Source organism: Spodoptera frugiperda, chromosome 20, assembly GCF_023101765.2.
Source record: "Spodoptera frugiperda isolate SF20-4 chromosome 20, AGI-APGP_CSIRO_Sfru_2.0, whole genome shotgun sequence".
NCBI classification, from domain to species: Eukaryota; Metazoa; Arthropoda; class Insecta; order Lepidoptera; family Noctuidae; genus Spodoptera; species Spodoptera frugiperda.
This window is the reverse complement of record NC_064231.1, coordinates 2,391,149-2,405,862: the sequence shown is the minus strand read 5'-3', so window position 1 is coordinate 2,405,862 and position 14,714 is coordinate 2,391,149. Positions and strand designations below refer to the sequence as shown.

Genomic DNA, 14,714 nt, shown 5'->3' with positions numbered 1-14,714 from the left:
TTGTAACGCTCCTTACCTAAGACCTATGGTCAGTAACACAACAACAGTGAAGTTAGGCACGTTCAGTGTACAGGAAGCAAACATTTACTGACCATTAAGGTACACAGTCTCTGACAGACTAAGGTGACTTCCAAAACCACGATCCTACTAAATATCAATTTAGTTACAATGTCCGGGGTACATAAATCAGTCATCTATCTGATGATTAACAGACTTCATGAAACTATAGAGCAAAATCAAATTTTAGATTATAAAAATTCAATGACTTTTCTTTGTTTTCCAAAACTGTCATAAGTGTCATAATCGTGTGCGTTTTATTTATCTGTTCCTTTGGCGTCAAATCAATAGTTTCTTTATTTTAGAAACATGTTTTTTTTTATATAAGTAAGTTTTTTAACTAACCTGTGCCGGCGTCTTGACATAGTACTCTGTATCGTTAATGATGAGTCGGAAGTCGCTCTCCAGCAGAGCCTCGATGGTGTCGCTCGCAGCGATGCGCACGCGCTCGTCCGCCGCCAGCGCAGTCGCGCGCTCCACTCCACGGTCCTCAGCCTTCACCTGGGTTTGAATAATATTGTTAAGGCATTGGTTCGATTTGTGCACGAACTGTGTATGTGATGTAATTATAGTGTGAATAACAAAAATCTCTTCAGAAATAAACTAATGACATTAATACGATAGGTAAAAAATTAAACCATAATTGCACCGCTTCGGGAAATAAAAAGCCTAACAACTGTAATGCACTTACAGTAATCACAACACACTTAACACCCTTACTAGGCGTATAACATAGTAAGTTTATATGCCCAACACAGCGATATGCAAATAGTGCCACGAGTAGGGGAGGAAGCCAATTATGTCGAGAGTGACTGCTAAGGGTCTGTGATGTCAACATCAACTCAGAAGGTATTTGTAGGAATCCCGTTGGCATTAAACGTATTTAATGGGTATTTAGAACTCATATTGATTTTGAGCTAAATAGCATATTTGACTGCATAATTGGCGCAGTAGCTAGGCAACCGGCTGATGCGAAATATGTCGGTTCCATTCTCGCAGGGAACAACTTAACAAAAAAAGCATATTTGCAGTTTTTAGTAGTCATAGTAAGTACCTCCAGGACCAGGCAAGTACGTTACCAGATTTTAAAGGGTTTAGGCCTTGAATCTCATAGTAATGAGACTGGTCTACTTAACGCAAAACATCTTTAAATTGGGCATAATTTCCATGTAGTGAGAATTCACGATTCAAAGAACTAAATACTGTTATCAGCAATCTCGTTAGTCAGTCAGTTAGTCCAATAATCTCAAAAATAATATGATGAATGGGAACTGCATTGTGGTTGGAACATAGCCAACTAACTAAGGCAATCATTTTGCGATATTTCCGTCATAAATTAATCATAGCTGTAAAGGTGGACTAGCCACTGTGGCCGTCCACCTGTTGATGGTTGAGAATAAATTGACTAACAATGGAATGAAGTAGTTTATTAGAAATCAAAATGTAGAATTTAGTACCAAATGTTATCGAATTTTGCTTTATCTTTTGATGTTATACAGTTTTCCAATTAGTCACATTAGTTAGAGCTGTAGACGTCACAGATTTTACATTCTAGATTGGCCAGTTGGATGCGACTAACATCAATGAATTTTATTAATCCTATGTTGATCATTCATATCGATATATCTATAATTTCACATGTCATGTGTGAACGTCATAATGGATAGTCAATGAGACTGCCTTCCGAACAAATAATAAGCTTTGAACAATTTCATAAGATCTTGATCGTTGAAGCTATAAGACAGAAAACCACTCTAAAGTACCAATCTACACCACCTATTCAAAACTGAACTCTATAATTTAACCAAAAGAAAGAAATTTCCAATTAGAAACAAAGTCGCCTCACCTGTTCTAATAGATCGCCGACAGTTTGCGAGACGGGACGGAGTGTGAAGCGGCATCGCTCGCGCCGCGACGGCAGTGGTATGGTGAGTACCGGCAAACCGCGCCGGTACGTTACTGTCACCTCTGTAACAATGGAAGGACGGTCTTAAATAAGCATAGAACGTATTTAAGTGTATGGATTCAAAAATAGGTATTTAGTCTCATAGTATTTTTGTGCAAGTCAGCGTAGTTGATTGCACAATTGACGCAGTAGCTAGGCTGATGCGAAATATGTCGGTTCCATTCTCGCAGGGAACAACTTTACGAAAAAGGCATTTTTGTAATATTTGGTAGACATAGTACCACCAACACCAGGCAAGTACGTTTCTAAAGGGTTTGGCAGCGGTATGGTGAGTACCGGCAAACCGCGTCGGTACGTTACTGTCACCTCTGTAACAATGGAAGGACGGTCTTAAATAAATTATACAGTTAAAATATTGTATACTTAAATACAAGAGGTTTTGGTGCTTAGTTATACGAGTAATAAAAGATTATTTTTAAATAAGGCTTGACTTTAACAGTCTAATTATAATAACTGTTAAAAGACCTTACGATCGTGATATAATCGTTCTTTCTACATTCATAATAATATGAAGTTTAAATATTCTTTAGATAATTATTCTTCAAAATTATCATTAACCAAAACAGAAACCCTATCTATTTCTCTGCTTTGAGGTCTCATTACCTCAGGAGATTATATAATAACCTTATCAGAGGACTCAGTTTAATGAATCAAGACAAAAATAATACAATTTCCAAAATAATTAATTTTAGCTTTCCAACATCTTGATTGAGTTTAGTAACACACATGCAAGCCGCAGGTCCAGCCTGACTATCACAAAACTGGAGCAGTACCTAACATTGAATAGTCTTTCGCATCTTCAATGCTGTTCAAACATCTTCAGGTCAGCCGGAGTATGAAGCACCCTCAGGCTTATTGCTGTCTTTGTCTGCCAGCTCCTACACTTCTCGTAAGTGTGAGGTGAATGGCAACCGAGACGACTCTTTAAATCTACTTCTTAAGTCTAAGGAATGTGGTTGAAGTTCCATTAGCAAGAAGTGCCATCAATTTAAGGATTGAAGAATAAATAAAGTATTTGGATTTTTATGAAGAGTTCTTGAAAAAGGTGATGTAAAAAAAGGTTAAAGTGACTTGGGAACATCTATCAAACGATAAATAAGTAAGTGATATAAGAATCCTACAATTTATTGTAATTAGGTCAATGCTTATTATACCACTTTACTACGAGACAGCGATCAAATGAAAACTAATACAAAAGAGTTTGACAACCCCACTCGTAGCGTCACAGTTCTTTCATTGTCAAAAATATTTTAAATATAAATGTAAATAGGGTCAAACGAAGCCTTTCTATTGTAAGCCCTAAATAGGATGAAAAACTGAATTAAAGAGGTGCCGAACTGAAACTCATTTACACTTGAAACGGCTGAAAAGCGGAACTTTTGCACTTCATTCCTCCTCGGTTCAGTTTTCCACAAAACCTTGATGTTGAATTGTTCAGTACCTACCCACGGGAGTTTACAGGATAAAGCTTTTGGGAAACAAATTGCATTTTCCTTGGTTTACTTGTCTTTAAGCTCTTCTTTTTTGTTCTGTGGCGACACAGACAGAAGTCGCACACAGATATCGACGAGTAAAATCAATGGATGACGTCACAAATATCCTGCATCGCACATACGAAGTTTACATGCGAAATAACACGGATAGAAAATCCCAACGAACAACAGTTGGGCAGAAAGCCCGCCAGGCTGATCACCTCGCCTGGTCGGAGGATCCTCCTTTTCTTAGGGAACTTTACTCTCGGTTCCCTAAAGTGGTGACCCCGACGTGATTGAAAGCAACCTTCACGGAGCAGATCAGCACCGTCATATTTATCGCCATCTCCCTCACCCATCACTTCTCCGCTGAGCGGTAATCAAGTCGCAGCCAACCAGCATCCTCGGCCTCATCAGGGACCACCACACGCTACATCGAAGATATGCAGCCTGGTTCTTCCCTACGGCCTCATCAGCGTCTAGGCACAGCACTCTCTGCACACGGTCTGAGGACGCCTTCCTCCCGTCAACGCAGACGCCAGCCACTACGCACCTACCCTCGCAGCATCTATTCCCCGACTCACCGTGGGACACTGCGAGCTTTCACTACTCCGACTCACTGGAGTATCGCCCTGCACCGCGCACCACCCGACTCATTGGGCATTCAGCGGCACAGTTCCGACTCATTGGAACTAGGGAATTTCTACACTGGCTCTGGCACCGCTCATCTCAAGCATCGACAGCCGTCTCAACAGAATCGACCTCCGGTCTTGGGGGGGAGTGATGTGGCGACACATTGACAAGTAACAAGTGACAGATGACAGAAGTCGCACACAGACTATCGACGAGCAAAATCAATGGATGACGTCACAAATATCCTGCATCGCACATACGAAGTTTACATGCGAAATAACACGGATAGAAAATCCCAACGAACAACAGTTGGGCAGAAAGCCCGCCAGGCTGATCACCTCGCCTGGTCGGAGGATCCTCCTTTTCTTAGGGAACTTTACTCTCGGTTCCCTAAAGTTCTATGCAGGATAGTTCTAGTCTATTCAATTGAGCAAAGGTTGGGAATAATAATATTTAAAACAAAATATTTGAGTAACCAACCATGACACCTAGTCATCTATACTGGTGGATGCACCAATCAATAGTACCGGTTTTTCCACGCAAATATATTAAGGAAAGCAAAAAATTTTGACTCACAGAGGGACTGTATTATACCTATAATCTAAAAAGTACTAGATAGACTAAAACTGTAGGATCACCCATAACTTCGAACGTTTTACTAAAAGAATCTAACTGTATTATTCAAGTAGCAAGATGGACAAGATAAATTTACGACTTCACTAGAGAAATACATAAATTACACTTTTCTTAAGATAAATAGCATAGCAATGTATGTTATTATATCAAAAGGAAAATCAAATTTACGACTTACGAACAATTTTTTTATTAGAACAGTCTTGTCATAACACTACTGATATGGTGCGGAGTGGTCTAAAGTAAAGTAAATTGTTTCATTATACGCAGACGGACGCAACCTGATTGTCTGCACGCTCCACTTATCAAGTACAATCGTCTACAAAAGTGTTTTATTTAGTGTCTTAATTAATTTCTTTATAATTATTGTCTTATTAAACAACCGCATTTTATTTTGTTAGTCAATCTTCATAATTCACAAAAATAAAAATGGATGATTTATTACTAAAGCAATAATTTATTCTAATAAACTTGAAAACAATAGAAGAAGCCCTATGTTGTGACCAGGCCTTTTAAGCAAATAAACGACAGGCACAACAATTAATTATTTCTCCTTTCACCTCACAATGAGAATTGCCATCCCTAAGCCACGAAACCAACTGTTGCGTGACGTCAGAATTTAATATTTATGAAATATTAACATTTTAGTCTGTCTCCGAACTCCGACGACACAACTAAGGAGTATTCATAACCTCACAACGAAAACAAAATCTGTTTTAAAAGTTATGATTTATTAACAAAATAACGTGATAAATTTTCTTAAACACAACTCATAAAACATATGCTGTCTCTTTCTATCAACCTGTCAAAACAATAGGTGAATTTGTATGAACAATTTTGCACGCAACTGTACAAAATACTTTGTTAAACTTTCAAGTAGATTAATCGTTAGAAAGAGACGTACAATACTTGTGGGTTAAGTTGCGAGCGACAGCGGGTTACTTAAGTTTTAAGAAGTAATTATAATATTTCCACTGAGAACATTTTACGTAAGCGCATAATTTGTAAAATTAATTTCTGAAGTAACTCATCTGCTAATGTTTGGAGCGCGGTGTTAAGAACATCTAGAAATAATATTCTGATGTTACATGAAACTTCGGTGTGAAATGTAGTGAATTTGTAATTTAAATGGAGGCTGGATAATATATGACACACATTTTCTTGTGACATTAAACTTCAGTCTTTACGTATTTCACCGAAAAGATATGGTATATTTCTAAATTACCATAAATCAATGACTTTGTATCTACTTAAACTTTGAGTTTTCAAAACAGGACACCATGAAAACTCCACTAAATACAATGTAACCCATAAAGCAGTGACAAGTCCCTTTAATAAGTTATTAACTCGCCACAGGTGGTCGGTATGCCACGCACTCCAGTTTACTTTGCAGGATAACATTTTAATATTTCGCACGACATGGCACATTAACAATGCATTTTACCATAGGGGAGGGAAGATGTATAGGCCTCCTATTTTCTACCAATTTTACGTGATAAAAGCTACTTTAGTTATTTAACAACTGGCAAAACAATAGGCATAGTAATCAAGTACAGGATACAACTAACACTAAACTTATAATTATAGTAAATTGTGGATGGTACCATAATGAAAACGTGCATAATTTTTACCCGACTGCGCCAGAAGGAGGGTTATGTTTCTTAAAAGATAGAAAGTGAATGATCAGAGATATAACCCCGTGGTCAATGCCACCCATAGACATCTACAACGCCAGAGGAGTTACAAGCGTGTTCCTGTTAGCCTTTTAAATTAAGCGCCCAGTAAAATTCAATTAGGTAACAAATAGTATTTACAGTTAAATAAAGCTGGTATTGTATATTAAACCAATATAATGTATGTATGTACAAATTGTACACAGATTGAACCCATTAATTAAATTAAGACATTGCAAATTACGACGGATTTACGCATTACCACACACCGCGGAGATCGTAATTGCAATTAAGATAAGTTAATTACTTTATTATAGACAGCTGCAGATATACCACATACAGGCGTGGATACTTACTTTGTATGTCAGAAAGTAGGTAACCAGTCAGTGAAATTCGAAGACATTTATGGATTCCAATTTTTTACAGACTAACTCACACAACGGCTACTTATTGCTCATTATTTTAATCGTTACAAATTCAACTGATAATAATTTCAGTGTATTGATTACAATTTTTTTTAAGTTTATTGACATATGATGAATCAATACTTTTCTCTATTTTCAAAGTTTTCAAACATATTAAAGGTTTATTCTGCAAAAAAAACTCAAAAGAGTGAGTCAGAAAATAATAATGATTACCTACTATATTTTCTGCGCACATTTTTCTTTCCCGCTGCTTTCCCATAACTTGCGTCCCATTTCATTAGCTATGCGCGTACGCAGCATAAAGCGACGCCCGCGCAGTGGGCAGACGTTGTAATTGCCCTGTCACTTTCCTAATTATCATCACGTTGTCCAGCCGTTTCTCTCCAATGTTTGATTTATAGATATCACTTTTGCATGCGACGCTACTTTTTATAACCTTCGTTTTATTTATCTAATAACATTTTTAATTAATATTGTACTTTTATAAATGTACATTACACATGTATACCATCGAAACAGAGTAGAATAGATTTGACACCACTTCCTAATCTTACCGTGGCTGTCGTAAGCACCGACCAATGGATAACATATTTAACATAGACCGGTCTACTAGTGCTCACGGATAAACCCGTTCTATTTAAACTGCAATCTCCAACCCCTATGCCAAATGTGGAGATTATGACAAACCCTTCCTTTGTAGATGTCAGTTTAGTTTTACTCTTAAACTCTAACGTGTTCTGGATTTACGATTAAGATTGTACTGTTTTTATAATTGAAATGTATTTAAATTACGTGTCACATGCAATGCATTAAATTTGTGTTAATAAATATGTTTGTTTGACAACATAGTTAGCGTTTTGCATACAGAAATTAATCGTGGCGATGAATATTTCAATTATCGCTGTTGTTTGGTTAATCAGACACGCTACTCATGTACGTATGTTCATCGCTGAAATGTTTAAAATTGTGACCGTAATGAGAATATTGTTAAGTGAGGTGACTAACAGTAAAGTAGAATACATTGGACACTTCGCAATAGCCGATTAAGGGACCATATAATTTAACAGAGACACATATTAAACAGAATAACACCCTTTGATAAAATTCAAACCTTCTTTGACAGAGATGGCAAACCATTAAGTAACAACAACAAACATCTTTAAAAAAAATGTTTCTTTTTTGATGAGCTCGTTAAATATTATTTTGATGAAACCAACAAAAATATTCTTTTTTTGTTGACTCAAAATTCTTGCTGAACTGGTATCTGTGTTAAATATTTGTGTAACTCTGAATTTTTAATGTTATTCATATCTGAAAATAACGACAGGCATAAGAAAGATATTGTGATCAATGGCGAAACGTGCCTGAAATATTGTGCTGCGTGCCATCATGACACGCGTGCCAATGGTTATGATTTCCAGCCCACCTACTGGTACCTAAGCATGGTGATTTTTTTTTTTTTGAGGGGGGAGAAAATCATCCTATGATTTCTCCCGCCTTGGGCAAGGCGAGAGGGAGTGTCAGACTCTTACTGACTAAAAAACCACCCCGTTCCTTCTCCTGCTTTTCGAGCCGGAGCCCCGGTAAACCCGCTAGGTAGTCCGCAGCTCTGGATCAGGCATCAGCCCTACTGGGCCCCATCTAAGCATGGTGATACAATGTGATGACCAACCCTCATATGAAGAGGGAGCATATAATCAGTGGACTGTCGCGAACTGTTGATGATGATGCTGAATTAATTAATTTCAGTTCGCTTTGTGTTTCGACAGATACATTAAATTTATCGTTTCAAACTAACCACAGAACCATTTAACAAATCGATTTGCGTTCATACATTTGTGTTGTGACATAATATCCACGAATTTGACACGTTAATCCTTTGTTGTCATGTTGACGTCGTATTTTCATAAAACTCTCTCAAATGAGCAATTTATTCGCTTTTTAGAATCCCTCCTGGAAACAGCTTATGGCAACGTAATCAGCTTTTGTCTTTTCGCGCTTGCGGAAAGCAGGTCAATACTAATCAATTGTTTTAAAGCAAGCCCGAGTAACTCTTGCGATATATAATTAACTAGCTACTTCCGCGCGGTTTCACCCGCTCTGCTCAGTTCCTATTAATCGTAGCGTTATGTTTTATAGCCTATAACCTTCCTCGATAAATGCACTATTCAACACAAAAAGAATTATTCAAATCGGACCAGTAGTTCTGGAGATTAGCGCGTTCAAACAAACAAACAATCAAACAAACAAACTCTTCAGCTTTATAATATTAGTATAGATAATCACCACAAAAAACCAAACTAAACTAGTTCCTCGTCTTTACTTCTTCGTCACCTTTCATCCCATATGACACCCATATCAACTTATACAAATCGATCTTTACTTTAATCTATCTCCATTCTTTACACAAGGTCATTTCAGCAAGAAATCCCTGACTTAGAAAAGGCCTCGAATAGCTTTCCGATCCCCCTCGCCCCCATGCTCATGGTACAAATTGACTTCATTTATCATTATTTGTCAATCCCACCTCGGTTGGAGTACATTGGAATAAATCATTCGGAAAAATATGGGGTTTTATGGGACTTGTTGATGATGCAGAAAAGAGGATTTTGCTACTTCATGATTAATGAGTCCTTACTTTGGTATTATTTTTCATATATCACCATAGCATAATATCATGTCTTTTAATCAATATTGAAGGGTAAGCCTTCACGTATACAATATACTGATGGGTAGTATTTAAGAACAAAAAGTATTTATCTTTACAAATTGAAAACGAGTGGTTAATGACGCTTACAATATATTAGCATTTTATATGAAAACTATAAAATCTGCTATTTACTGGAGCAAATCAATTAGGTTTACGGTTATAAGCTAAATCTAGAACACGGAAGCTATCGACAGAATGAAATTCAGCTACGAAATATACCGTACATAAATCCACGTATGATACAGTAGCTCTGGCGATATTACACTTTGAGACACCACACCACAAAAATAATTAACTTCTTCCGTCATTAAAATAAAGTTTGCACTCGGCATGAACTTTGCTATGTTTTACAATGGACCATGAGTTCGGAACATACCTAGCTCAGACCACCACAGATGGGGCCCAATAGGGCTGATGCCTGATCCGGAGCTGCGGACTACCTTGCGGGTTTACCGGGGCTCCGGCTCGAAAAGCAGGAGAAGGAACGGGGTGGTTTTTAGTCAGTAAGAGTCTGACACTCCCTCTCGCCTCGCCCAAGGCGAGAAAAGTCATTGGATGATTTTCCCCCTCAAAAAAAAAAAAAACATACCTAGCTATCTATCTATCTATCTATCTATCATTAAGAAAAAAGTAATAGTCTTTCTTTGTAATCAACACAAAGAAGATTTAATACAACTGTAGGTATATCTTAAACATGTATTACTAGACCAGGAACCATTAGCACGCGTGCTATTGATGGCAGGCAGCACAATATTTTGGGAACGTCATTAATCACAAATTTCTATCCTATTCCAGTCGCTATTTTCAGATATGATTAACAATAAAGATTCAGAATTACACAAATGACTCAGCACGAGTTTTGCATAACTAACTACCAAAAAAAAGATGATAAATGTCACGTGACAGATGACAGAAGTGGCACATAGACGATCGACGGACAAATCAACGGATGACGTCGTAAATCCTACATCGCATATGTTACAAGAATGATTGGGCAGAAAGCCCGCCAGACACAATCATCCCGCCTGGTCAGAGGATTCTCCTTTTCCTATCTTTGGGCAAGGGAACTTCACTCACTGTTCCTTAAAGTACATAATTATTGTATTTTTAAGTATATTTTATTATGCATCCATATACATAATTGGGAGAATTATTTAAAAACATGGTTTTTGCAGTAACGGTAACTTATATACTTGTCAAACCGTACTAAATCAAAAACGCCAAAAGTGTACTTAAGTAAAAAACTTCAAGCGATACAAATTATGTAAATATTGTAGACGCTTATTTTAAGTCAGATACTTAAACAGTAACCAGTAATTTTAATATTATTTGTTTCTGTAATATAAATTGTCAACTTGACAATACAGTAACTCGACTGAACTACTCGCTTACAATACCGAACTTAAACGAACCTCCCAATTCCAGTGTTCGCAAAATGAATGTATTTTGTATAGTCATTTTTATATATTTATTTATAACACTCTAAAATTATATTTTTAAACATTACTTATAAAAATAAAAAACAAAATAACATTTAAAAATATAAAAATAGGAGCCGACCAGTAGCGGGAGCATGGTCCAAGCTACCGGTGGTTAGGGCTCCAAAGACAGAAACCTCCTCACAATACGTGCCGTTTCGAGGAGTACTGCCTTCTGCATCAGGCCCTTGATCCATCCGCCTAACCCCAGCCTCCTAAGGTGGTTGTCGAGGCTGTTGGGTATTAATCCGTTGGCCGACACGACTATCGGCACAACGATAGCCGAATCCACATTCCACATGTCGACAACCTCGTGAGCCAAGTCAAGATATTTTATTTGTTTATCTTTTTCAGCTTTCACGAGGTTCTCGTCATGAGGGATGGTGATATCGATTATCATCGTGCGGCGCGCTTGTCGGTCTATCACCACTATATCAGGTTTATTGGCTACAATAGTCCTGTCAGTGATGATAGATCGATCCCAGTACAACGTGATATGGCCGTTTTCGAGAACTGGATCGGGCGCATACTTGTAGTATGGAACCTCAAACTCAACAAGTTGGTAGTGCAAAGCAAGTTGCTGGTGGATAATCTTGGCCACCTGATTATGTCTATGCAAATATTCACCATTAGCCAAACGACCACAACCAGAAATTATATGTCTTATGGATTCACCAGGACTATGACATGCCCGACATATGTCATATGTATAGTCATTATTATTTTACTTTGTATTTTAATGAGGTTTGTGTGTAGAGAACATGTTTTACTGAGAAATGTTGAGTACTTGGGTACAAATCGAATAATTGGGAAAACGAATCAATATACCGTTTGGGATTTGTTTTAAAACAAATAAACTCGAAATATGACCGCAAAGGACTGAAATATTACATTTTAATATACTTCGCCCTTTCATTAAAAGGTTAGTAGACGAAATGTACCTTTTACATTCAGTTTAATTATATTTCGTAGTTCGAGCAATTTATATTTACTGATTGCATTGCACGGTTGGCGCGGTGGCTGGGCAGCCGGGTAAAGTGTGCGGGTTCGATATCAGCACGTAGCAACTCTTTGTGTGATCCACGAATTGTTGTTTGGAGTCTGGGTGTCATGTGTATGTGAAATTGTATGTTTGTAAACGCACCCTCGACACAGGAGAAAATCATTGTGTGGGGCAAAGTTTAAAAAAAAAAATATTATGTATCGGTATTTAAGGTATCTATTCCAAAAATACACAATCTATAACACTGATTATATTATTATAGAAAAGCAAAACAAAAGCTATAGTTTATCACAACACCACACAAAAAGCGTTTAATTAAAATCGCTAATGAGAGAGCGTGTTAATAAAATTAATTCCCTAATACAAAATCAATTAGGAACAACAAAGGCTTAGGCTTAATACGTAATCGTTAGGTATTGTGTGTGGATTATTGCCCTAATACTGCCGGTATCCATAATACATGAGAGGGAGCGTGGTAATCCAGATCCGTATTCCATATCCATCCATATTCCATACTAATGTCATAAATGCACATATTGTACCTAAAGGGTCGGGCAAAGTGTCATTAGGATTTTCTTCTGTTTTTCTAATAAATAAAGAATCTGCAATTTTTCCTATTGCACTGGTGAAAAGTGGGTGCTTTGTATATTGTGATTTGTGAATGTGCACCTCAGTTCCTCCTTACGGGGCTGAAAGGGCGTGAATTCATTTATGTATAAAAAAAATACGAAAGTCTGTGTGAATAGATGTGTGTTACTCAATCTCGCTAAGGCATGTAAACGAATTTGGTTTCAATTTACCACAGATACGGATTATAGTGTTAAGCACATGATTTTTACTTATATTACCTACCCGAGGTATAATTTTCAACTTGCGGACAAAGCTGAAAGTAGAAGCAAGTATTATCATAAAATATATGCCACACAGCTACACCAATGGTACATTGCTTGACAGCTCTTATAGCCATAATTGGGTATGGAAATAAGTTCTGATTCCTGGAAATAACTGGTTCTATTTATGCTGTTCGGAATTATCTTATTATTTTTGTTGATATTAAAATATGCGTGGATTTTACTTACAGATTTTTTTCTTCTTTGATGACGGTGTTTCATACCATTCCCCGACACCACACGACAAAAAAAAACATTGTGATCCGCCATTTTTAGAGCGTCACAACAGATAATTAAGTAAATATATTTTACAAAATAAGTAAACCAACCGAAAACATACGTACGTACATAAATAAGCCAAGAACCGCCTAATCCGTGTTTTGTATTAAAACATTCAACTTGACATTACATCTTGGATAAGAATCTAGAATCTGGCTTATGTGAATTTTAAGTAAACGTCTTAAACTAAATCCGTAAAGTTACATTCACAGTACATAAAGCTCAGTAACTTATATTTTAGGGATGGGACAAGTTATCATATTCCCTGGAATTTGACAAGGTACCTTCGTCACTGTCGCCATGTTTATGACGTCAATGGACATTCGTTTAAAGCGAAATATCCGACACTGAGCCTATCTTGTCGATTGTCCGGTTAGTAGTTTAACAAGACAGCTTTTCCGGGGACCTGTTACAAGCAGGGACTATAAGGGTCAGGATAAGGTTACCCAATTTAATTATAAGTGGTTTATTATTTAGAAGGCAGGTTTACAATTTGAATCCTTTACTTATTTTGAATTATGTTGAAACTTGAACTATTTTGCTTAGTGTTCAACATTGTAGGAAAACAGTTTTCATTTACGTAGTAAATACATAAATCATCCCACTTTCCGCACTTTGTCAAAAACTCCCTGTTACACCGACTGACTAATGAATGTTCGTGCATTCAATAACGTTACAACTTCATTCCGAGTCGACCCCGGGACCCCGGGAATTTACTTATCCGCTTCACGGGAATGAAAAATGTCCGGCATTCCGTCACGTGCCGGGAACTCGACCAAACTGAGTTTAAATTAAAAATTGCGATCCGTTTAACAATCTACTTATAGGATATTTCTTGTAGTTTGCGTGTGATGACATGAAAAGTAATTTATTACGCCCAGATTAACAATTATCTTTTTATGATGATTTTCATGTAGAACGTCAACGTTGTTATAAATGGTCCAATGAATATTAAGATGACATTAACATAATTACCATTAATGTCATGCATGAAAATCTTCATAAATACATTGAATTTAAGTATATCTTCGCTAAATCCAAACATGTATGCAAATGTATCACGATAATCGATGAGCTTGTAGCGTCACCGTCTAGCCAGGGTTCTATTTTTAGCATAAGTATAATATTGTTTGGGTTATTTATTTACAGTTTTTCAGTAATAACCCAAAACCTCTAAATCAAACCGAATTATTGATAATGCATAATAAATAACAACTTTATGTATGTAATTCAAATAAACATCACATAGGTACATTATACAGCACCCAACCCTAACACAAGGTGGTTATAATTTACAAAGGTTCGAATGAAATAAAGCCAATCCCGGACTCGCACAATACGCGGGAACATCACTTTCTACCGCACCTTTTATGTGCATTGTTGAACAAACTCGTAAATCTTTTGAAGTTTTATGAAGTATGACTTTAACAGTGAAAGGAAGAAATTTTTCGGTAATTTCGGTTAATCAAAGTCAAGTTTGGAGGTATTTCAGCTG

General features: G+C 37.0%; 1 protein-coding gene across 2 annotated transcripts in view; it reads right to left on the bottom strand.

The window, feature by feature from the left end:
- The window catches only part of LOC118280916 (calcium uniporter protein, mitochondrial), a 174,217-nt gene that overhangs the window by 16,174 nt on the left and 143,329 nt on the right, over positions 1-14,714 (bottom strand). For both annotated transcript variants that reach the window (XM_050701104.1, XM_050701103.1), the window contains 2 exons: positions 1,904-2,025; positions 403-558 (listed from right to left, as the gene is read on the bottom strand). In XM_050701104.1, coding sequence (XP_050557061.1) covers positions 403-558; positions 1,904-2,025 — 278 coding nt within the window. The remainder of the gene's footprint in view (positions 1-402; positions 559-1,903; positions 2,026-14,714) is intronic.